Below are 24,376 nucleotides of genomic sequence, written 5' to 3' on the forward strand. Positions count from 1 at the left end.
GCTCCAGGGATAAAACACAATTAGCAGTCATGCTCATTTCAAGCAAATATCAATAAATGTCTCTACCAAAGAGCAAAACACCCTGTCTAATAACACCAATAACTTAGAAAACGGACGTCTGTTACTGCATGCCTGAAGGATGGACAGTCATCATTGTTACATTGTGTCAATCGAAATCATGACTTGTCATTGAGATGTAAAAGAAACGACACTGCATCCATCCTCAAATATGGATCTATGCAGTATACTGCAGATGACAAACCAGTCTCTGTTTAGTTTCCATTGTTGAATTTCAATTTGATGTATTTATGTAACCTCTGATGCTGGACTGAGGTAAGACACAGAATAGGAATTTTACAGTAATCCAGTCAAGAAGAGACAAACATACAAATCATTCTCAGCAGCAGCCATAGACAAGATAGGACGAATTTTCACAATATTACGGTGGTAATGGGAAGCAGTCTCAGTAATTTCTTGAATGTGTAGTTCAAAGGACATTGTGGGATCAAAGGTCAATATGGCTTGCATGACAATGTTTAGTACAGTTTGTGAAAGTGTCTGTTATAATGTCAGCGGTTTTTTAAAGGTGTATTCTCACATAATGTTTGTCTTGATTGTACTTTTATAAAAGCCTACTTGGGAAACAAACTTTTATGCCTCAAAGTACCCCAGAATGCATCTAAAAGCATCTTATCTTTCAAAACCCCTCTCTCCCCTTGGGCACTCTGTTCACCCACCCCAATCCATCCACTACAATGTTCAGTCAAAATAAAAAATAAACTCCACCAGCATGTGTGTAAATATGCCATTTACTACAACTGTAAGGTGCTGGAAAAGCCTCAAAATTAGACTTAAAAGTGCTTAAATTTTAAATTGGAAATGGTGTATGAACCCTGAGCGAAGTGGACCTGGAGAAACCCCAAAAGAGCTACCACCTTCAGCTCAAATCTACTTAGTGTCTGCTGTTAAAGTAGGGTCCCAGATGAGGGAATATCTTTTAGAAGAATGGTGTTCCATCCCTCCTGTAGAGCTGGAGACTCTTGTCAAATCAGTACGAAGGTACATTGTTGCTGTTCTAGCAGGACGTGGAGAACATCTCATGCCCTTTGCTGTATGTGGCTGCTTGGCCATGACAACTTAACTCTTTAACCTCAGACAAAATGTTTCTTAAGCATTTATAGAAATGTTTATCTTACAAAAACACTGTCTGACCAAAGGTTTTTGGGATCTGACTTTCTTCACAGAAAATCATGCAGTCATGCATACGTAGACAAGACTACAGCGCAATACATGTTTTAATTGAGTACTGTGCTACTGATCTCTATAGAATCATTGGATCTTCTGACTGTAGCGCTTGAGAATCTGGGGTAGTTATTTATCTTTGCACTGACTCTCTGTGTCCACAGCCTTTGAGTTTGAGAGATGCCAAGGAGGTGATGTCAGTACCTTTGCAGGACAATGACAATCCAGTTTTTCAGGTCCTGGCGCTTCCTGGCTTATTATATGGTTGTAAGATTTAGACACTAACCAGTGGCCTAAGGCGATAACTTGATTCCTTTGGTACTGCATCTCTTGGATGGTCCTTGAATACCAAACCTTTACTTAGGGAGACTTCAAATGGGAGAGTGTCACTTACATTGGTGAGGGAGATCAGCTACATTTTGACCATGTGGGGTGCTTTTCTGTCCAGACCTGACCTGCCTTTTCACTGGAACAGCTTATAGCAGCTGGTGATGTCAGTCTTTTCAATCAAATAATGTTCATGTGAATATTATATTTTTTAAGGTGGTTTGTTGTGCTTGCAGGAGTCCAGGAGCTTTCCAGAGTCATACCCAGAGCTCCCCAAGCAGGACACGGTGGAGAACAGCCTTCTGCAGAAGCATATTTTGGAGCTGGCTACCATGCTGGATGTGCAGAGCCTATTTTGGGACGATTCACTGGAAACCTACTGACATCGACCTGCAGGGCAAACTGGCATGTGTACACGTACAGACACTGACTCACTTGCCAGAGCCGTGAAGGTTTTTATTTTATTTTTTAAACCCGATAATGAATTAGCTCATTCAGCACGTAAAGGTTTATGTTCTGTGTTTGTGGGGGAAAAAAATGTAGTGGAACATTAAAATGTTCACATAAGTAAGTTGAAGGTTTTAATACCACATACATTTTCCATTTTCCACCACAGTAGTTTGCCTCATTGAACGCACACGGCAAATAATTTGTAAATAGTCTTTCAATTTCTCATTCCTCATCTAAATGCAAAGTATAAAACTGCAGCCTGCTATGTTATTACTCATGGTAGAAAACTGTGAAGTTGGCAGTGTTAGTTTTCTAAAAATAAAGTTTAAAAGAATTTTTTTTTTAACTGGAGGGTTGAGTTAGTCTGAAGGACATAGAAGAATAAATGTGAAGTAAATTGATCAAATTGAAGCAAAATAAGACGAAGATGATACTTTAAGAGAACATAGTATGTTATAGATCTCTTCATTGGATCAGGAAATATGTTATTAGAAAAAAAAACTGGGTTTGACCATTTGAACATAAATAGTGCAGTTGGTTGGAATCTGTCAGATTTCTTCTAAAATCTTATGGGGTTTGTATTTGGCAGCTTGCTGTATAATGGCTTGACTTGTAGCAGACTGAGGTGCATGAGGTTTTGGTCTGCAAGTTCTGTTGCGTTCTGTAAGCCTTCATTCATTGTGAAGCTATTGTCTCACGTCATTAACCATGTCAGTCTATTTAATACCTTTTCTTGCACATGATTTAAAAAGCTGCAGTTTTGGCTCTGTGTATTTTGAAAGTTATTCCTTTATGACGTGCTGAATTTGTACACAAAAAAGGCACCAAATGTATCCTTTTAGTTCTTTTATCCACAAATGGCTTCCACTTCCATGACAGAATTTATGAATGACTTGAAGGTTATTTAAAAGTGTGGGAGTTTGGAATTGAATCGTAAATACTGACCGACCGTCCATGTGCTGAAGTACTTTAAAGTGCATGAGTTTTCACTTTTGTGTGAGTCAACAGACTGAGACAATCTAAGGTAAGAGGAGAGGATTTTGAGTGATGTTTGCACTATAACTTTTTTAAGAACATGTAGCATTCTGTTACGTAAATGAATAATGTCAAAATTTGTCCTTTTAACTGTCGTAAAAAAGAAGCTTGACTAACATTTTAAACTCCTGTTATAAATGTAGGTCATTTCTCGGCACGGTAATTCTGTGGTTTGTATGACCCTTCTAAAGGTTATCTGCTGTCTTCTTCAAATATGTCGATGCTGGCCTCATTATTAGGTAATGCAACCATAAAATTCAAATTTACTTCCAGATGAAATGGCTACAGTGGAGTTGAGGAGGGATGAATATGCAGTAACAACCACAACCACACTGCAGTCTCGCCGTGTAGCAGCCCAAAACTGTTTATGGGAATCCTAACATCTACTGAAAAATCAGCATTTCTATACTGGGCGAACGCCGGCCACAGTGTGATGGCCCATTTACATGAGCATGCCTTTGCTTCACGCAATAACACGAACGTCATCCTGACGATCCCACCCGTTCACAGCTGGACGCTGTTCTTTGTTCTACTGGCTGCTCTGTGCTGGACGCTGTGTATATAAAATAATTATTTTGTGGCGGATTAATCTCTTTTTCTGCACATTGGCCGTTGAAAATGGCTGTAATCACATCCTGAATCACAGAGGAGGCTGCAGCAGGAGCCGTTCACACGCGCCTAACAAGCTGCAGAAAGCATTTTGAGCCTTCTTGTCTGCAGCTGTTAAAGTATTTATTTTTATGTTTATAACAGATTTAACTTCTTGTTATCCTTCAGACGAGCCGCGCTTTGATGCGATCCGCTGACGTCGGTACTCTCTTTTCACTTCTGGTTTACTCCACTTGACGAGCTGCACGTTGTGTTGGAGATTAGATTGCACCACATAGCACAACATTTGTGCGTGAAAGATTGAATTTTTAATATTTCAAAATTCTCTGTGTGCAATAGCACGCACCAGCGCCCCTCTGGCATCCTGTCTGCACCAGTTAAAGATGAGTTTGCTCTCCAACACGACACATCACGATACAGGTCGTGATGTATCGTGAAGCAAAGGCAGGCTCATGTAAATGCCCCTTGAGGAGTGACTTTTTTCCCCAGTTAACAAAAATGCTGCATGCAGATTAGGCTAATTGGTGATTGAAGTTATTGCATGTAGGTGTAGACGACTGTCTGTCTGTATGTGGCGCTCTCTGTTACGGCCTGGATGCTGGGATACACTTGCCCAAATGTCCCAGAGCAGGATACATGGTAGACAATGGAGGGCTGATGGCACTGAAACTTATTTTGGCAGTGGACATGGTGAGAGGAGAATTTGGTGGAATTAATTGCACAGTTTAAACATTTTGTATACAGGTGTACAGGTTTGTGTACAGGTGCGCACAGTGTGTTATTAAATGTTTCTTGTAAGGCTCTGCCTTTGGCTGGGAGGTGATGAACGCATCTTTGTAGCTCCAGTTTGTTTGAATGCAGTCTTTGTAAATAAGTCCCTGTATCATCAAGAATGCCCCAAAAACAGTCCTAAGAATTTCTTAAGGCGTAAGTCAAATATGTATCAGACTAAACAGTCTAATGTTTTTATATAGTTACATTTCAGGCTCAGTTGAAAACATGAAGATAGCAGGTTTTTTTTATGTTCTCACTTTAGTTTTGTAATAATGGGAGTAGTATTCTGACAAATCAGACTGTTTTATTCATGTTGTGCGTTTTGTCGTACAATCCAAGTGCTGCACCATCTTGATGTCCAGTAGCAAAGACTTTGGTGTTGTTTTTGTCAAGCTGGTGCCAAAAATAAATCCTATTTTCATGCTTCTGCCAAGTAATCACAGAATTCTAAGCAAACATTTTAGTCAGTGGAGCAGGAGTGTACTTTTTAAGTGGATTTCAGCTTTTTATTTATTTATTTATTTTTTGATGAGTAGATGACGTATATGTTTATCTGATAAAATGTTCTGAAAAGTACAAATGAGGACTGATGCAACAAAGTTTTTATTACATTCACTTAAATTATTATATACAGGTGCTAAAGTGGGACTTGGTAGGTGAGGAAACCTTAAATTCCAGTGCAGACGCAGGGAGGAAAAGTGATATCAATTCAATTCAATTTCAATTTATTTTCATTTACCGTATATAGCGCCAAATCACAACAGAGTTGCCTCAAAGCGCTTCACACAGGTAAGGTCTAACCTTACCAACCCCCAGAGCAACAGTGGTAAGGAAAAACTCCCTCTGAGGAAGAAACCTCAAGCAGACCAGACTCAAAGGGGTGTGACCCTCTGCTTGGGCCATGCTACAAACATAAATTACAGAACAATTCACGGACGAATATTCAAGAAATGCTATTGGTGCACAGGACAGGAAGGTCGCCAACACAAATACAACTCCCATCTCTGGATGGAGCTGCACCTTAAACAGAGAGACAAAACAGAATCGGGCATCAGAAAGACAAAAAATACTGTATAATTTGCCAGCATTACACAACAAGAAAAACAGAAGAAATACTAAGGTGATCGCCGGCCACTAGCCCTAAACTTCACTAAAAGACCCAGAATTTAGGTAAAGTTGAGGCCACAGCCCGCTCCAATTACTAATAAATGAATTAAAAGAGTAAAAAGCGTAAAACAAAACTGTACCAGTATGCTAGCCATATGAAAGGGAAAATAAGTGCATCTTAAGTTTGGACTTGAAAATCTCCACAGAATCTGACTGTTTTATTGACGCAGGGAGATCATTCCACAGAACAGGGGCATGATAAGAGAAGGCTCTGTGACCTGCAGACTTCTTATTCACCTTAGGGACACAAAGTAGTCCTGCACCCTGAGAACGTAAAGCCCGGGCCGGTACATAAGGTTTAATTAGGTCAGCTAGGTAGGGAGGTGCCAGTCCATGAATAATTTTATAGGTTAGTAGCAGAACCTTAAAATCTGATCTCACTGGCACAGGAAGCCAGTGAAGAGACGCCAAAATGGGTGTAATGTGGTCGAACTTTCTGCTTTATGTCAAAAGTCTGGCTGCAGCATTTTAAACCAGTTGGAGACCCCTAATGCTAGACTGCGGTAAACCAGAAAGTAGAACATTGTAGTAGTCCAATCTAGAAGAGATAAATGCATAGATCAGGGTCTCAGCATCAGCTATAGACAGGATGGGACGAATCTTTGCTATATTTTGCAGGTGGAAGAAAGCAGTCCTAGTAATATTTCTAATGTGGCATATGCAGCATAATAACTCCTATGTCGATTTGTACTTCAAAATCCCATGCACTTGTTTTCTTTGTGGACGGGCTGTGATCAGATGACCTACAAAAAACTAAGAAAAATTTACAGCAGTTAATTAAAATAAATGCAGTTTGATTTGGAGTTGTATATATCGAGTCAATAATGCCTATAATATTACTTGCTGGAGTTTGTCATGTTTTATTACAAATTATTTAACCAAAAGCTGCTCAGTAACCACCAAAATGCACACATTTTTATAACTATAAAAAATGTCAATATTATATGTGTAAAATTTGAACTGAATATAAATAAATATTTAAACTCTCCCAGTTGCTTTGTGTATTAGAAAAAGCAGTGCAGGCGAAGCACATATTTTATATTAAAAAAAATCTTACAGCAACAAACCACTTGTTGGCAGCAATTTATTTTCTTCCCCTTGTCAGGTATGTCATTGAGGTTTCATCATTTCCTTTGTCTTGTCTCCTTTTTAAAAAAAAAAAAAGAAAAGAAAATACACATTTTATTCAGCATTACACAGAAAAAGGAAGCGGCACATCAACACAAAATTATTTAAAAAGACAACAGTCCAAACATGCCACAGGCGGCACCACCCACTGAGTCAGTAGAAGTGAGTTTGAAATAGTTAAGCAACTCCAAGGCAGAACATTGTTTGTCTTTGAAAATACAGTCCTTCTTAGGTTAGTTAAGATGCTCTAAGATGACATCACTAGTAATAGTTAACTCATGTAGCATCATTTTTTGCACTGGTTTTCCAAAAAGGCACATTGATGATGCACATAATGAGCCAAAAATAATCTTCTGTTATCTGAATTTTTTTTACTTAAACATTCTAGTAAGGCCTCGTTTATACAGGGCAGCAGCAGTTATGAGTCCGTCGTGCAGCTTAACATGCCTGATCCAGAGAGGTGACATGAAAACACCTTTCTATGTAACCGCTTCAGCGGTCCTTCTGCGCGTTCTTGTCTCATGTAGAGTTTGTGGGCTACAGATGACGTCACATTTCCATGGAGATCTGCTGCTTTTTTGACACATATGATAGATTTTGAGCAGTTTGCCATCAGATGTCCTCACTGTTTGTGCACACTGAGAGAGAATGAACGAGATCGCAACACGAGCTGAATATTAAATGGTTAATTTTTCACACTCATCACATTGGAGTGTACATACATTTCCCTGTTTTTTTTTTTTCTTACTGAGTTCACCTCCAAGCTCACATCACTCCGATCATGTTACAGTGGAGGATCTGCTGTTGCTGTGGCAAAAAGCGTAGTGGCCATTGCACGCCCACAGGGCGGTCATGGGGTGGTCTGTGAGGTGTGTTTGTGTGGTATTTGCATGTCTTCTGGGCTTGGTGATTCTTCTGCAGAAACCAGGTGCAGCTTCATACCACCACCACGACCACGATCAGGGTTGTTTGTGAGAGGATACCAAGAGGACCTTGTAAGGCCCTGGTGGCAGCTGAGCGCCTCTTTTACGTTATGCAGCATTCGATGCAATTTCATGACTACACAATGACCGCCGAACAGATGCTGTCCCTGTTTAAAGGGGGTTTAAAAAACTTTAAAACAGCTTTGTCATCAATGATGAGATTAAATCTCCCTGAGGTTATTTTACGTAGATGGCATTTCTTTGGTAGAGTGACATTATAACACCAAATGCTGCAATGTTTCATCTCACCCACAATGACACATGGGACTTTTTTTTTTGTTGTTGTTGCTTCATAACAGCTCCACTGGCCTTTTGCCAAGACAGGGAGTCTATTAACCCTTATAGGGTCTTCATGTTTTTTGTTACACAGGGAGTCCTGCTGGGTCTGGTGGATCCATTGCATTCTGGGGCTTTTAATTCAACATGATCACAGTTTTTCGTTTTTTTTTTGTTTGTTTGTTAAAATAACCAGCAGATGTTAGCGTCATCCCAATCGCAAGTAATATAAACAGCACCTATGTTAAGTTTGTTCCTTTTACCTTTGCTAAATCACATTCATGAATAGAGATGCAATTCTTTTTGTTTATTTTTTAATTAAAATGTAAGAAAATAAGGAAATGTATCATAAAACAGGCCTAACTAGAAAATAATTAACAAATGTATAAATGAAGCAAGTTTTCCCCAAAACTATAGTGTATTATTTATTTGAATTTCATTAGAAATTTTAACATACTCAGGTCAGATTACAGGTAACACTTGTCTGAGCAACACATTAGCTCCATTGAACTTGGCCATTTTCATACCAGACTTTACCACACATGCGAGGCAGAGTTTCGCTGTGTGTGTATTGCATATGTACTTCTTGCACTGGGTGCATGTATATTGTGTTTTTCTGTCCATCTTGGGTCCACACACTTCACAGACTAGTCCTGGCTGCTGAAGGGCTGGTCTTGAGTCGCTTTCACGCTTCAGGGCTGGCTGATGCTCATCCTCCTCTACAAACTCAGACTCTGTCAGACTCTGAATTTTTTGAAATGTGATCCTCACATTCTGAAACTTCCTCTGCATCACCATCAAAACCCTCTATCTCTTCCAATATCAAGGCAGCCTGAACAGCGAATCACTTGGCCATCTTGATCATTTGTGGTATGGAACCATGCTGATTAGAGCTATTTATATTGTCAGGTCCCCAAGATTGGGAGCAGAGGGTGAAGTGGGTGGGAATGTGGGTGCAGTCCCCATTGTGCTGCAACCTTAAGTAAGTAAGTAAGCAAGCTTTATTTATAAAGCGCCTTTCACAGACCAGGGTCACAAAGTGCTGCACGTGGCATACAAAAATAATCTAAAAATAACATACGAAAACAATAAAATACAATATTAGGCTAAAAAGATAACTTAAAGAAATGCGTCTTTAGTTGCCTTCTAAAAGTATCTATACAATCCAGAGAAGGAAGGGCACAGGGAAGCTCATTCCAGAGGCTAGGCGCCACCGCTTTAAAAGATCTGTCCCCGCGAGTTTTAAAACGGGTCCGAGGAACCATCAACAGATTCTGATTGGACGACCTGAGGCTCCTGGAGGAAGCATAAGGCTGGATCAGGTCCCTGATGTACTCCGGTGCTTGTCCATGCAGAGCTCTAAAAGTCAATACCAGGATTTTGTAATGAATCCTGTAGGAGATAGGCAGCCAATGCAAAGTATTAAGAATAGGAGTAATATGGTCCCTCCTGCGGGTGCGGGTAAGCAGGTGCGCAGCAGAATTTTGCACAACCTGCAGGCGGGCCAACTCCTTCTTATTCAGACAGGTGAAGAGACTGTTACAATAATCCAAACGCGATGAGACGCACGCATGAACAATCATCTCAAGCTCTTTTAAAGTCACCATCTTACGGAGCTTAGAGATGTTCCGAATTTGGAAAAAACAGTTCTTAGCCAGGTAATTTGTGTGCTGCTCCAAAGACATTCCTCCATCCAAAATGACACCCAGGTTATGCAGGCTGCTTTTGACCGTACAGCTTAGGCTACTGAGATGCTGCTTAATTCCAGGTACAGCACTATCTGGTGCTACAATCAGAGTCTCAGTCTTATTGGAATTTAACTGCAGACTGTTCTCAGTGAGCCATTCCTTAATTTTGACCAAACAATTTGTGAGAGAGCAGAGTTTCTGTGGCTCAGTTGTCTTAAAAGAGCACAGCTGCTCACACCAAGGGCCCATTCACCTGCTTTGCTTCGCTCCACTCCACTCACTCACACACAGGCCCAGAGAGCAAAAAGGGAAAAGGGTGCACAGGACCTATGATTTCCACACTTTCACTAGGCCCGGGTCCAGTGGACCTGAAGACCCTGTATGTCATATAAATATGAAGGGGGGGCGTCACTGAAAATGTTTTGATTTATGTTCCTCACAGAAAATGAGCCAAGGTCAGTGAATCTTAGCTTGAACAAATAATTATTTTTGTATCTTTATTCTTCAGCTAAAAACTGAAAACTGGTCCCACAGACCTGAAGACCTTATAAGGGTTAACAGAGCTGAGCCACACTGTCCCCCTCATATTCTCAGACAATATCTTATTAACAGTTATCATTGCTTGCCCATTCCCTGGTGGAGAAAGCTGTTTATATTCCACCAAATGCTCCGTCTTGTCCTCATTGATCTTGTGATAGAATTATTTGGCAAGACTTTCTAGTCTACATTCAAATGTTGCATTTGTCTTACAGTATCACTGTAAATCAGTTTATAATATGGCACTGTAGATCTTGTTTTTCCTTTCATGTTAGACCAGTAGTGACAATTTTTATCTGTCCAAGGAGTGTTCCAAACTCAGGACATTAAAAATATTCTTGACAAAGGGAATTCATAAAGTTATACCAAGATGTTAAACTCCCAAACCTCCATTTGATCTGCTTTTATACATTAAAATTTTCTTCCCAGTTTGTACCATGCATGAGTCTGGCACAGTTGATTTAAAACCACAATTCTTTTGTCTTTAAATATATTAGAACATAAAAACATTTTAAATGTTATGAGTTTTAATAATGCTACCCCTAGATTTAGAAGTCAAGTGCTCATTATCCCATTTATCCACTTCATCAGTTTCAATCTATCCCAGTTTAATTGCAACAATATGCACCAGTAATCCATAAACCCAGAACTTTGACTTCATTTTTAATTTGGGCCTTAATCACTTCATTTGTATTTTGTGTAATCCACACAGCTTCAGACTTCTCCTGGTTCACCTTTCCTCCTGAGGCTTTTTCATCATCTCAAAAGTGCTATTCCAAAATGCCATTTCTTGCTGATTTTTAATCACAACTGTAATGTCATCAGCATATACTAAAGCAACCATTCTAAGAGTTTTTTTTTAATATATATAGTTGCAAGTGTAATCCATTGTTCATTATTGTCTTTTAGCTAACAGACTTATGGCAAGGACATACAGATCTGCACTCAGAGAGCCCTGCTTTACATTGCAGGAGATATGAGAAGGATCCGATAAAACCTCATTTACATTAACCCCGATGACAGACTTTACATATAGCAATTTAGGCAAATCTAAGTCAGAATAGTTTTGTATTTAAATCTAAAGTTTTTTTTATTCTCAGATCTGCCAGAATATTCTTAAATATGGTGTCACTGGAAATAATTGACTGTTGCAGCACCATTTTGCCAGTTTTTTTTTTTTTTTTTTTTCCCCCAGATGTGCACATTAATCATGCACATGATGAGTTAAAAGTGTCTTCTCTTGGTGCCTTATATTGTTTCTTTAAAAACAAAAAACATACATGACAGATTATCAAATTATTAATTATACATGGATTTTGCTGGTAAAAGGGGAAATATGAATATTCAGGCAACCAGTGGAGACCACAAATAAATAAATAAATAGTTTTCATGTGCCATTCATTTTTCTGAGTGTTTTGTATATAATACAACTTTTGATTAGGTTTAAATAATCTTTTCTTTTGAATTTTGGGGAAATAATGCTACAGATCTTTAACATTAAATTTCTTCTGTTTCTCCTATTCTACAGAAAGTTCACACTCTGTGACACTCTGTATCTTACAAACAACCATGGCAACATATCATTTTTTACTTTTTCATTTGTCCTCTTCTGATCATGTATGCCTTTTTCATTGCTGTCTCATGGATTTTGTTTTCCATTGGAATGTGTTTAAAGAAAATTTTCACGCTAAATAATTCCTGAAGATCTACATCAGATTTAACATTTTAATCAATTATTTTACAAATCTTACTTTTTAGCTTGGTTAAAAGTTCATGCAATTACCATTTATCTTTCAAAAACATTTTGTTTCATAACCATGACTGAGGCAGTAACTGATAAATGATCTGAATAGTCCGTGTGTTATATTGTAAAGGTTGAATGTTGTAAGATGTACATTCTTTCAGTTCTGGTTTAGGTTTTCAGTAACCTCTAATTACCGTAAAGTGAATGACTGCAATAAAAATTTAAAAACGGAGCTGGAAACAAAGTTTTCTTGTAATGCCTAGGCTTTTATGAGTTATGTCTGGCTAAATTTTCCTTTGTGAGTTTACAGGCATTATAGATTTTATTTTTCTCTTATTACCAGATGGACCTAAGCATGACAGTGTCGGTCTGTTTGTAGGCCTCCTTTTGTAACACTTGGATCAATGTTGTGACGTGTCAAAAGGATATTTTGGGATTACTTGGGAGAATGTTTGATCCGGAAGGTGAAATCTCACCTCCATCTCCTCCAAAGGTTTTGGGCACCTCTAGCAGCACATTCAATCAAGAATCAAATTTATTTATTCATGTTTAACAATTTCAACATTTCACCTAACTGCTCTTTGGATAATTTAAAATATTTCTTGATTTTTGTTCATCAGGATTGGCCTTTTAAGGTTTATTTCTGGCACCAGCAGAGGGGTGTGATTTTTATCTATCATTGACCAGATGATGTTGATATAATGCAGTGATGCATGTATTCCAACTGGCTTGCTAAAATGAAGATTATTGAATTGACGGTAATTTAAAGAACATTGTATTTCTTGTTTATTATTTATTGACATGGGTGAGATATGCATAGAGATTATGTAAAACTGTTAAGCACAGTTGTTTTGTTGTTTAAGTGGTACATTTATAAGAATTGTTGAAATGTGAAGTTAACAATGAGGAAGACTAAACCAATTATCTTATTCAGGCCAGTTTTCTAATCACGTGGCATTCCAACTTTTGTGCACTTAAAGAGAAGCTATGGCTGTTATCCATCTTCTGTTTGTTTAACAGTGAGTTGTGTATCCATTTTGGTGTAGTGTCATCGTATCGTCTGTCTCCACCATTTGTGTTAAGTTAGGCTGTAGCCTTGCACTCTCTGGAGTTTAATATTGTTCTGATCTTCTTTGTGCTTCTGTGGATGGAAAATAAGAAAAATGTGTTGACAAGCCCTCACACTCGTAACCCTTTTTTTCCTTCATTTTACATTGTGGTGTGATATCAAACGTTTATCTGTGGTCAGTTTTTGTAACTGCTTCTGCCTCAAATGTTTGCTTTTCCATTTTAAAAAACATCTGCACAGCGATAGCATTAAAAAGATATTTTGGTGAGTTATTTGTTAAAATATAAAATGAACAAATGTTACCTGTGAATATAAGCCAACAAAACGAAAACAAGCCCTTAATACGGCATGGCTCCAGTTTCTCAGTTATGAAGATTTACTGCTTTTTTTTTTTTTCTGTTTTTGTCTTTGTAAATTGAATGTCTGAAGGTTTGGAACTGATGGTTTTTAATCTCAGTGGGACCTCCTGGTTAAATAAAATGGTTTAAAAAAAAAAAAAAAAAAACATTCTCGGGTGTTACCCTCATGCTCGGTCATTGAGAGTGATCCTTATTGTGATATTTTATACACAAAAGGATTTAACTTGAGAAGTAACACTATTGCAGTAAAAAAAAAGTCAATCTGTAAGCCTCCATTATTCTTATTTTTAGATTTCTGAAAAAAATTAATTAAATAAATGGGGGGGGGGGATCATTCATCCGATTTATTTATTAACGGATTTGTTTTGCTAACATATAAATCTTTATAAATATGGGCTGTTTTTAAATTAGCTTTGCCTCTACAAGAAAACTTGAATCTTTGGCAAAGGAAAACACCAAATTCATCCCATATCATGATGTAAATCTATGACTGTATGAAAACCATTTACCTGTTTATTCTAGCCATATAATAAAAAGTACCAATAATAATGTAGCAAATAAATTAGCAGGCTTGTGGTTAATATTAACATAATGAAGGCATTAAATGACCCATCAGGTTAGATGGTGCACAGAGACCACAGGAAGAGCTGTGGAGAAACCTCACTGCTCTGTCACCACCAGAACCCTGATGATGATTGACTAGCAAGGGAGGGGTTCTAAAAGTGCGTCACTATATCCACCTTTTTGGCAAGCTGATGTTCACGGGTGCTCTAACATCAGATATTAAATTTAGTCACCAGAAATACTCCTGAAGCACTGAGGCACCACCAACAGTTGTTTTAAGGATGTTAGTGATGTACAGTCCTCTCCGAATTACAAGGCCACTTCAGTTGTTTATGGTATGCACTGAACACACTTGGGTTTAAAATCAAAAAATTAACATGATGACATGTCGATTTATGATTTGTGCTTTTATTTCCTGGTATTTGCATCTGAAGACGTTGAACAACATTAACATGTTTTTATTCATTCAGACCATCCAATTTTTAGACAAGCAAAATTAAAGATGCAGATAAGTTGTAAATTAAATATTTGGTTGATCGCTTTGTTGCAGACTGAGGCAGACATCACCAAGGGCATACGTATTTGGACATTGACTATGTATGACCCTGAACCATCCCTTAGTTATGCTGCTATAGACTTAGACTGCTGGGGGGTTCCCATGATGCACTGAGTGTTTCTTTCTCTTTTTGCTCTGTATGCACCACTCTGCATTTAATCATTAGTGATTGATCTCTGCTCCCCTCCACAGCATGTGTTTTTCCTGGTTCTCTCCCTCAGCCCCAACCAGTCCCAGCAGAAGACTGCCCCTCCCTGAGCCAGGTTCTGCTGGAGGTTTCTTCCTGTTAAAAGGGAGTTTTTCCTTCCCACTGTCGCCAAATGCTTGCTCACAGGGGGTCGTTTTGACCGTTGGGGTTTTTACGTAATTATTGTATGGCCTTGCCTTACAATATAAAGCGCCTTGGGGCAACTGTTTGTTGTGATTTGGCGCTATATAAATAAAATTGATTGATTGATTGATAAAGTGACAGCAGCCGCCGTGACGCTCCGCTACAGGAAAAACACCTCTGTTGGAAGCCTTAAGGACAAGTTGGAACATGCCCAACTGTTAAACAATTTCTCAGATACTCACTCCACTGAAAGCCATCAAAAGCCGCCTGGATTTTACAAATGGTTATCAACACGGAGGTGTTTTTCCTGTGCCGCCGCACCGCGCCGGCTGCGTCCTGATGCACGGACCCGTCCACACGTCTTTCATTAAAAAAAATCTCCTTTAACAGTTTAATATCCGGATAAAATGCTGAAACCGACTTCTTCTGAAACTTCTCTGTTCTCTCACGACGTCCTGGATCAATAGAGCCTGAAATGTGGAGGTTTTCAGCTTGAAACAGGCTGACGACGGCGCCTGGGAACGCTGCACGACGTCCCACTGCGTGGGAAGTCCTTAAAGCGACAGTATCACCTCAAAATCTCTCATCAGCCGTTAAAATTTTCACCGCAAACCAGCTTAATTTTTCGAACCGTGTCCACTTCGATGTAAATCACAGGTTTAGAAAAAATTTTGATCAAACAAAGCGCCAGTCTCTCAGCAACTTCTCAGACAAAGGAATTACGACGAGGGGCTGGATGACTCCTCCCACAAGGAGTGCTCACAGGCGAATGACGTCACCGACAGGCGTTGAAAAATTCACGCATGCGCACGAGGGTTCAAGCATGTCAATCAATCAATCAATTTTTTTTTCATATAGCGCCAAATCACAACAAACAGTTGCCCCAAGGCGCTTTACAATATAAAGCGCCTTTGGACACCACCAGCCAGCAATTCAAGGAGAACATGCGGCTAAACATGTCACTCCCGGTCCGATTGGGGAGGGGCCCAGAGAAAACTACAGAGTCCGACATTGTTTTTGCAAAGTTACACACCAATTCAGTGTTAATTTTAGTGACGTCCGATTGGCGTAACCGGGTGTCATTACTGCCGACGTGAATTACAATCTTACCAAATTTACGCTTAGCCTTAGCCAGCAGTTTCAAATTTCCTTCAGTGTCGCCTGCTCTGGCCCCCGGAAGACAATTGACTATGGTTGCTGGTGTTGCTAACTTCACATTTCTCAAAACAGAGTCGCCAATAACCAGAGTTTGATCCTCGGCGGGTGTGTCGCCGAGTGGGGAAAAACGGTTAGAAATGTGAACGGGTTGGCGGTGTACACGGGGCTTCTGTTTAGAACTACGCTTCCTCCTCACAGTCACCCAGTCGGCCTGCTTTCCCGGCTGCTCGGGATCTGCCAGAGGGGAACTAATGGCGGCTAAGCTACCTTGGTCCGCACCGACTACAGGGGCCTGGCTAGCTGTAGAATTTTCCACGGTGCGGAGCCGAGTCTCCAATTCGCCCAGCCTGGCCTCCAAAGCTATGAATAAGCTACACTTATTACAAGTACCGTTACTGCTAAAGGAGGCCGAGGAATAACTAAACATTTCACACCCAGAGCAGAAAAGTGCGGGAGAGACAGGAGAAGCCGCCATGCTAAATCGGCTAAGAGCTAGTAGCTGCGCTAAGCTAGCAGATTCCTAAAAACACGCAAAGTGAATAATGTGTAAATAATTTAGAGGTGATTCAGCAGAAGGAGTGCTTTAGTTAAGGCACGTGAAGATTACACTGGGAAACAAATCGTTATCTAAATAACTAGATCAATCTAACTGCGCAGATTAAACAGCTAACAGATACAGCAAAACACCGCTGTGCTCCGGAACAGGAAGTGATGCAATACCGCAGTGAGAGCCAACCACCAGTGGCTCTCACTGCTCTCACAAGCATGTCTGACGTAAAAACATATGAATGAAATCCATATAGTTTTTGAAAAAAATAAAAAGGACCTATACTTTGACAGCCCTCGTATACATAAAACCTGGATTAATCTTTTTAGTCACATAGCACTACTATTATTCTGAACACTACTGTATATTACTGTTGTGACAGGCTGTAGCAAGCGCATGGTGTGCACATTGACAGACTGAACCAGGTGAAACAGACCATCAGATCATGATATGCAGTGGGCGATCTGAATGTTCCGTCACCCACGTGTGCTCTGTTCCACATGACGCAGTGTCTGGTCTGGGGCGCGCCGTCCACAGGACATGCCGGGCCAGCATGCGCATGATGAGAGCACACTGCTTCATTCATGTCATGTCATAACTGTACATTTATGACCCTGGGTCCTCTACAGAGAAACAGATGGTTCATACTTGTGTTGTCCACTCGATAATTCAATAAAATGTGGTGTTTTTATGCTGTGTGGTTTTTATTTTTTCTTCTCCACAGCAGAGGCACAATGTGGTGCAACATGTTCCAGCTGCTCGATCTGAGTTTGTGCGTGCGCACGAGTGTGCATGAAACTATCGCCAGTGTATCGTGCGCGCCTGTGTGACCGTGCGTCCCTCACGACAGCAGGTGGAATATTTTGTAGTTCCCCATTTCGTGTTTGGTTCACGGATTTTCTTCCGGTTTCTGTCTTTCGTGTTATGTGTGAAGGGGCCCTACGATGCGAATACTTTTGACCGTGGTAGTTTTTGGTTTTCTGTGTGCAAAGTAAAATAATGTAAGCATCAAAAATAAAAATAGGATGTATGGCAGTGGTGAGCAATCATGTGCCATGAAGGGCCAAGACACTGCAAGTTTCCCTTTCTACCAGTCACCTCAGCAGGTGATTTCACTGACGATCAGATGTTTATGTTCAGGGAGAAGCTCATCAGCAAACCCACCTACTATGTCCATTTTCCATCAATACCAAATGTACACTCATGGGAGAGTTCATCTAAAAATGAAGAGTGGTCAAATACAAAGCTGTTGTGGTCCCATTTGTCACAAAAAGTGTTTGCGCTCACCTAGCAGCATGTCTAAAGTACAGCACATGTAATGCAGTGACTTTTTGGCATTTTAAGAGCGTAGCCTAAGCGTGTTGATCGCATTTACATTCCGTGTATAGCAGTATGCAGTAGCACATAAGAACATGAAAGTGAATTAAACACAAACACAATAATGAGAATAAAACAACTTTAGTAAATCTGGTCTGTTCCATATTTTAATGCCACATTTCTTCCTCTCTCCTCCTGGGACTACATAGTGACTGTGTGGAGGAACAGAGGAGGATTTGTTTTTGTTCTGAACATTAAACATTGAAACAAAGGGGTGATTCTTTAACTAGGGGCACTATTGGCCTTGTAAATGTAATTTCCATCACACCATTGCCTTACAATATAAAGTGCCTTGGGGCAACTGTTTGTTGTGATTTGGCGCTATATACATGTGCTCTGATGTCACTTTATCTCCATAGAAACTACCCAAACAATCATTCATACAAACTGTTTAAAGGGACATTACAGTGTTGTGGTGGAAATTACGGCAATAGTGTGGGACAACTACATTTTGTTTAAAAAAAATCACAACAGTTGTATGACATTGAATACCCCAATTATGTTTTGATTATTTTACTGATATTTTGTTCAGAGAAATTTTAAAACATTAGAAAAAACGTTTCTTTACCATTCATTTTTATCATTGAAGATCAAAAGTCTGGGTGTGGGACAAGCACAAAACGGCAATATTTGCATATAATGATGCTGAAAAAAGGTGAAAAAGTCATCATAGACTACTAGAACAAATTTCTTAACACACTTTCATTGTAAAGATACCTATAAAAGTGTGAAATTTCCCATTTTCCTCTGTTTTTCATACAATATGATCAGAGGACATAAGTGCCCATAGTCTAAGAATCACCCGAAGATGTATTTGTTGTTAATACAGTGTTAAGATGCATAACAACTTGGGTCACACGGGTCAACTGTCACAGCTGAAGGCAGCTGACAACATACTAACAACTCTTAAGTGTAAATATTTAGCATGTAAGAGATTCATTTACATGAATCAATTGAGGTGTTTAATGATACTGGTGTAGGAGAATGAAGTTCCACGGTTTTAGGGTCCTGGTGCTTCCTGTCTTACTGTATGAGACTTGGTTGCTAACCATTGACTTATGGTTACAACTAGATGTCTGTGGTACTAGGTCTTTTTAGATGATCTTGGGTACTGCAACAATGGCTTGATGTTACATGAGAGAGGTATTGCCCCAAGTGGTGGTGGAGTTTAAGTATATCGGGATCTTGTTCATGAGTGGGGGTAAGTTGGTACATGAGACTGATGGATAGATTGGGACTGTGTCTGATGTTTTGCTGAAGCTGTACCTCACCATTATGGTGAAGAAAGAACTGAGCCAGACAGTGAGATTCTCGATTTGCCAGTGGATGTACACTCCTGTCCTCATCTGTGGTCATAAGCTTTGGGTAATGACTGAAAGAACAAGGTTACAGATATATTGGGGCTTATTCTCTGGGACAGGGTGAGAGGCTCAAATATCCAGGATGGACTTAAGTAAAATCCCTGCTTCTTCGCATCGAAAGGAGCCATCTGAGGTGGTTCAAGCGTCTGGTGAGGATGCCCCCTGCTTGTCTCCCTAGGGAGGTCTTCCAGGCACATCCAACTGGGAGGAGGGACCCTGGGAAGACACACTGGAGGGATTATACTTCCCAGATGACTTGGGAACACCTCAGGATTCCCTGGAAAGAGTTAGAGGACTTGACCAAGAATAGGGAAGTGTGAGAGGGGCTGCTTGGTCTACTGCCACCATGATCTGGACCCAGATAAGCGGCAGAAAAATTAATGAATGTCTCCCCTATTTTGTGTTAAATAAAGACAAAAATAATACCCACATGCCAAACTTTAAAATAATAATATTAATAATAGAAATACATATTTGAATGAAGCAGCTATTCAATGTGCCAGTTGGGAAGACATGTTCTCAGCCAGCTTTGAGGCCAAGTGCAATGAAACCAAACCAGTGTTGATCATGCCACTTTGGCTAACTCCATTAGAGCTCATAAAATGTAGTTTTTGTTTACATGGTCATACAAGCACAAGGGCCACAGCTCCATGCAATGACTCAAACGCACAGAGAAGCATGACGACCAGGCCACCTTTGAAAATGGCCCAAATAACTGCCAGCTGTTCATTTTTTCCCCAAGCAACTGGGGCCATTTCTAACTTTTTTGATACTTGTAAAAAAAAAAAAAAAAATTGCAACCTGTGTGACTTGCTTGTTGTGATTTACAGTTGTTGTTAAATTGTAAAATGTCCTTTCAGTATTTGTGTTTTTCAAAAAACAAAACAAAAAGCAGATTAATTTTTCTGTGAACAGCATGTTTAGAATAGAAAGTGCCAAAGACTGGTGTCCATCTCAACAGTGATTGAGATCAGTTATTGTAACAAATGTTTTTCCTGAGTGTTGCCAAAGGAAGAAAATAAAGATGAACTGAATTTGACATCATTCCATAAGCACTGTCATTATTTGGGATGTATCAATGGCACTTGTCAACGATCACAATGAAATATCAGAAGGAACTTTGTAAAGTTCCAGCATAAGGCATCCTGTGTCCAAGTGCTTCCAAAACAGAAATCCCAAAATTCCTGAGAAGAGCTTAAGGAGTCATAAAATTCCTGGACAGAGGTGTTTGACAATTCTAATACCTTTGCAGAAGAAAGAAGGTCCAAGTCTGTAGGGTCCTCTTACTGTATTTTTGTGAAACTTGGATGACAATCAGTGACCTCAGGCAACCACTGGATGTCTCTGGTACTATGTCTCTTAGGATTCTTGCGTACCTTGATATTTAGCTTGTATTGTGAAAGAATGTCATCTACTGCATTTTGGTTGGATGTTTGATCCACTGTGATCCAGCATGAATCTTGCTGTTGATGACACAAGCATATGGAAGAAGTGAAGGGGTAATATACCTGCATTTCACCTGACTGCAGGAGATAGATGGTTACTTTCAATAGGTGGAGATGGAGTGGTAATCTACATGGGTGGTTGCCAACCAAGGCAGTATGCATGCTGCCAGACCTGACCTAACATGCATACTGACACAAATCCTGGATTACCTGGAAAGAAGTCATCACAAGGATGGCGCCTTCTTACCTGGCTGATTTGAGAAAAAAAAAAAACAATCAGGCATCAGAAAGACAGCAAATACATCATCAGAATTTAGATAAAGTTTAGGCCGCGGCCCACTCCATTTAATGATAAAATGAATTAAGAGTAAAAAGCATAGTAACATACTATACCAGTATGCTAGCCATACGAAATGGAAAATAAGTGTGCCTTAAGTCTGGACTAGAAAGTCTAACATACCTTTTAGTAAAAAAGTCACCTATATCCTTGGGTAAATCCATTCAAAGCCACAGTCTTTTTTTTCTCCAAAGAAAGAAAGACTACAGTCACCTAATCTTGTCTGAAATCCTGTTTGAACAGCACAATGTTTATTTTCCAGAGATTTGTTTTTTTTTACTGTGTTTCTTGAGGGCACAAGATGCAGTGAGCTTTTCCCATTTTTTATTTGTGTTCATGATGACTAACATTAAATTCAACCCAACATCAATACCATGGATTCTTGTCCTTATTAAAGTTTTTCAAGCCGTGTTTCTGTCCATCTTCCCTCTCGCCGACGTCACTTCATGACACAGACATGCCGCAAAATTCTTCCTTTAAAAACTTGATGGCCCTTACAGTATGCGATGTCCACATGTCTACGTTTAGCTTGGAGCAGCCACACAACGTCGCCGTCCAAGAGTGCCTTGATTAGAGAGAGTGGCGTCAACTCAGAACACGGCACTATTTTGGTTCCAATGGCGCTGAACTAATGAATGAACCTTCAATGTTCTCAACATTTTTTTTTTAATCATTTAACCAGATACAGAAACACATCCAGGTACTATCAAAATACGCGTAAATATAAAAATAGGTAAGCTATCAAATTTACATAAATTTACAATTTATGATGATTTGTTTAATTCATTTAAAGCCTGATTTATGCAGCTGCTGCTCTTTAACTCTGTGTCATGCAATGACGTGCATGACAGTTTTAAAGTTCTCCGTCTCGAATATGCTTTATTCTGGACTAAATTGACCCTCTAGTTTTTCTTTCTACAATCATCACCTCCAAATCAAAAGTAAGCTGAACATTTTCCTCTTTTAACGACTTTGTGCTATAAACGTGTGGACTTTTGACCCTGAACCATCCCTTAGTTATTCTGCTATAGACTTAGACTGCTGGGGGGTTCCCATGATGCACTGTTTCTTTCTCTTTTTGCTCTGTATGCACCACTCTGCATTTAATCATTAGTGATCGATCTCTGCTCCCCTCCACAGCATGTCTTTTTCCTGGTTCTCTCCTTCAGCCCCAACCAGTCCCAGCAGAAGACTGCCCCTCCCTGAGCCTGGTTCTGCTGGAGGTTTCTTCCTGTTAAAAGGGAGTTTTTCCTTCCCACTGTCGCCAAGTGCTTGCTCACAGGGGGTCGTTTTGACAGTTGGGGTTTTTCTGTAATTATTGTATGGCTTTGCCTTGCAATATAAAGCGCCTTGGGGCAACTGTTTGTTGTGATTTGGCACTATATAAATGAAATTGATTTGACTTTTCTGGTCCATTAATCAGCGTGCGCACTGCAAAAACTGTGATGGGAGACTAAGAATTGAAAGCAGAAAAGTGTCAAATTACAGCTGTTTGTGTCTGATTTAACAGGTGAACGTCATGCTTCAGGTCCCAGTCTGAACACAGTTTAAACAAAACTAAATGGTGGGACTTTTAATCACAGAAATTACTCCAGTCCCACTGTCCTCAAATTGGTGAGTGTCATAGCTGAACTTTAATTTGTACCTCTGCACGTCCAGACTGTTTGGAGTTTTTAATGGAAATACATTGCGATCGCACGGGACATTTACCCGATGTGAGCCATATGTACGTAATAGATTAGTTACAGTTAGGAGTCGCTGAACATCTACGGGGAATCCTGAATCGGGACCTGCGCCTCATTTAATGACCAGGTCAAAATTTCCTCTGAAAATTTTTTTCTGCCAAATGTATTTTATCCATTATCAAAATGTAAAAGCAGCAACATATTTACAGCAAACACTACTTTACACAGGCTTCTATCACCGCACATTACTGTAAGGATGTTTGGAAACAAAACATTTTTACTGCCTGTTGTAACAGTTGACAGCTAAAGGCTGCAAGGCAACAATCGAGATCTGTCATGGTCTTGTGATATGTGGCACTCTTGATTATCGATAATAGAATCGGAAGGACTGGAGCAATACTGAGGGATATAGGAGTAGGTCGTTTTATGGAAAAAACAAACAAACATTAAATTAACATAAATTGCATTCAATTCTGCTGTGATGGTCGTGTAACCATCCAATCAAAGGAGATGAGCTCTTTAAAAGAGCCTTTGTGTTGTCATTAGAGACACTGAAGCGGTTTAACCACCGAAGCCGTACAGGGTCCTTCCCTGTCTCTTCAGAGCGTACACCACATCCATGGCGGTCACAGTCTTCCTCTTGGCGTGTTCAGTGTAGGTGACGGCATCACGGATCACGTTCTCCAGGAACACCTTCAACACACCGCGAGTCTCCTCGTAGATAAGACCAGAAATCCGATTGATGCCACCGCAGCGAGCCAGACGGCGGATGGCTGGTTTGGTGATTCCCTGGATGTTATCATGAAGAACTTTACGGTGCTGTAAGTGAAGACGGGCGTGGCTATTTTCTTCTTTGGCTGCGACTGGTTGGTGATTGATCTTTGGAGTTTATGCACCACTTGCTGGACAAACATATGAATGACAAAGCATTATTTGCTTTGTTTATGTCATTGCTTCTTTTCCTGCTCCCTCTTTATGAGTTATGGAATCAGTCATTGTCTGGTTTAGAGACAAGACAGAGGGCACCACGATTTGGATACATGAAATTCTGTTCTGCTGAACTATTAAATGTTCATGATTAACGACATTCCCACTTGGGAACGTTGTTGCTTAGACAGTTTAGACATGATTTGAATTATTTTGGGGGACTGTAAGGAGCAGATGAGTTTTCACTTTTCAACTGACAAAACACACATGCCCTCGCTGGTGAGGTCAGGCTGAAATCTGTCAGTTGCAGGTTCAGGTCTTCCTCATGGCTCCAGTTTTCCATACATCTGTAGTAACACCTAGCATCTACAGAATGTCTATGTTTCCTAAAATGGAACTTTTAATCACTATTCCCAGAAAATAATAATAATAAAAAAATCACATTCAAAGAAGAACATGTAGTTCAGTGTTTTTCAAGCTCATGAGGTGGCCAAGTGGCTGGTGTACTTTCTTTGAAACCAGAAGGTTGCAGTGCTCAATCTGTGTGAAAGGTGCAGTTGGATCAGGGAGGACATACAGTGGGAAACTTGTGTTATGGTCCAATGCAGCATGTGCTTTCATGTCACATCTGCTGTTCAGTGTGCACCCCCCCCCCCCCCCCCCCACCACCACCACACACACACACACACACACACTGAAA

The 24,376-nt window shown here is 39.9% G+C and overlaps 1 protein-coding gene across 1 annotated transcript in view; it reads left to right on the forward strand.

Moving 5' to 3' along the window:
• scai (suppressor of cancer cell invasion) overlaps window positions 1–3,373 on the forward strand; it is a 136,695-nt gene extending 133,322 nt beyond the window's left edge. Inside the window, exon 17 of the mRNA XM_034192575.1 lies at window positions 1,806–3,373. Coding sequence (XP_034048466.1) covers window positions 1,806–1,952 — 147 coding nt within the window. The 3' untranslated portion in view covers window positions 1,953–3,373. The remainder of the gene's footprint in view (window positions 1–1,805) is intronic.
• Window positions 3,374–24,376: the final 21,003 nt, after the last annotated feature.

Source organism: Thalassophryne amazonica, chromosome 17, assembly GCF_902500255.1.
Source record: "Thalassophryne amazonica chromosome 17, fThaAma1.1, whole genome shotgun sequence".
NCBI lineage: Eukaryota > Metazoa > Chordata > Actinopteri > Batrachoidiformes > Batrachoididae > Thalassophryne > Thalassophryne amazonica.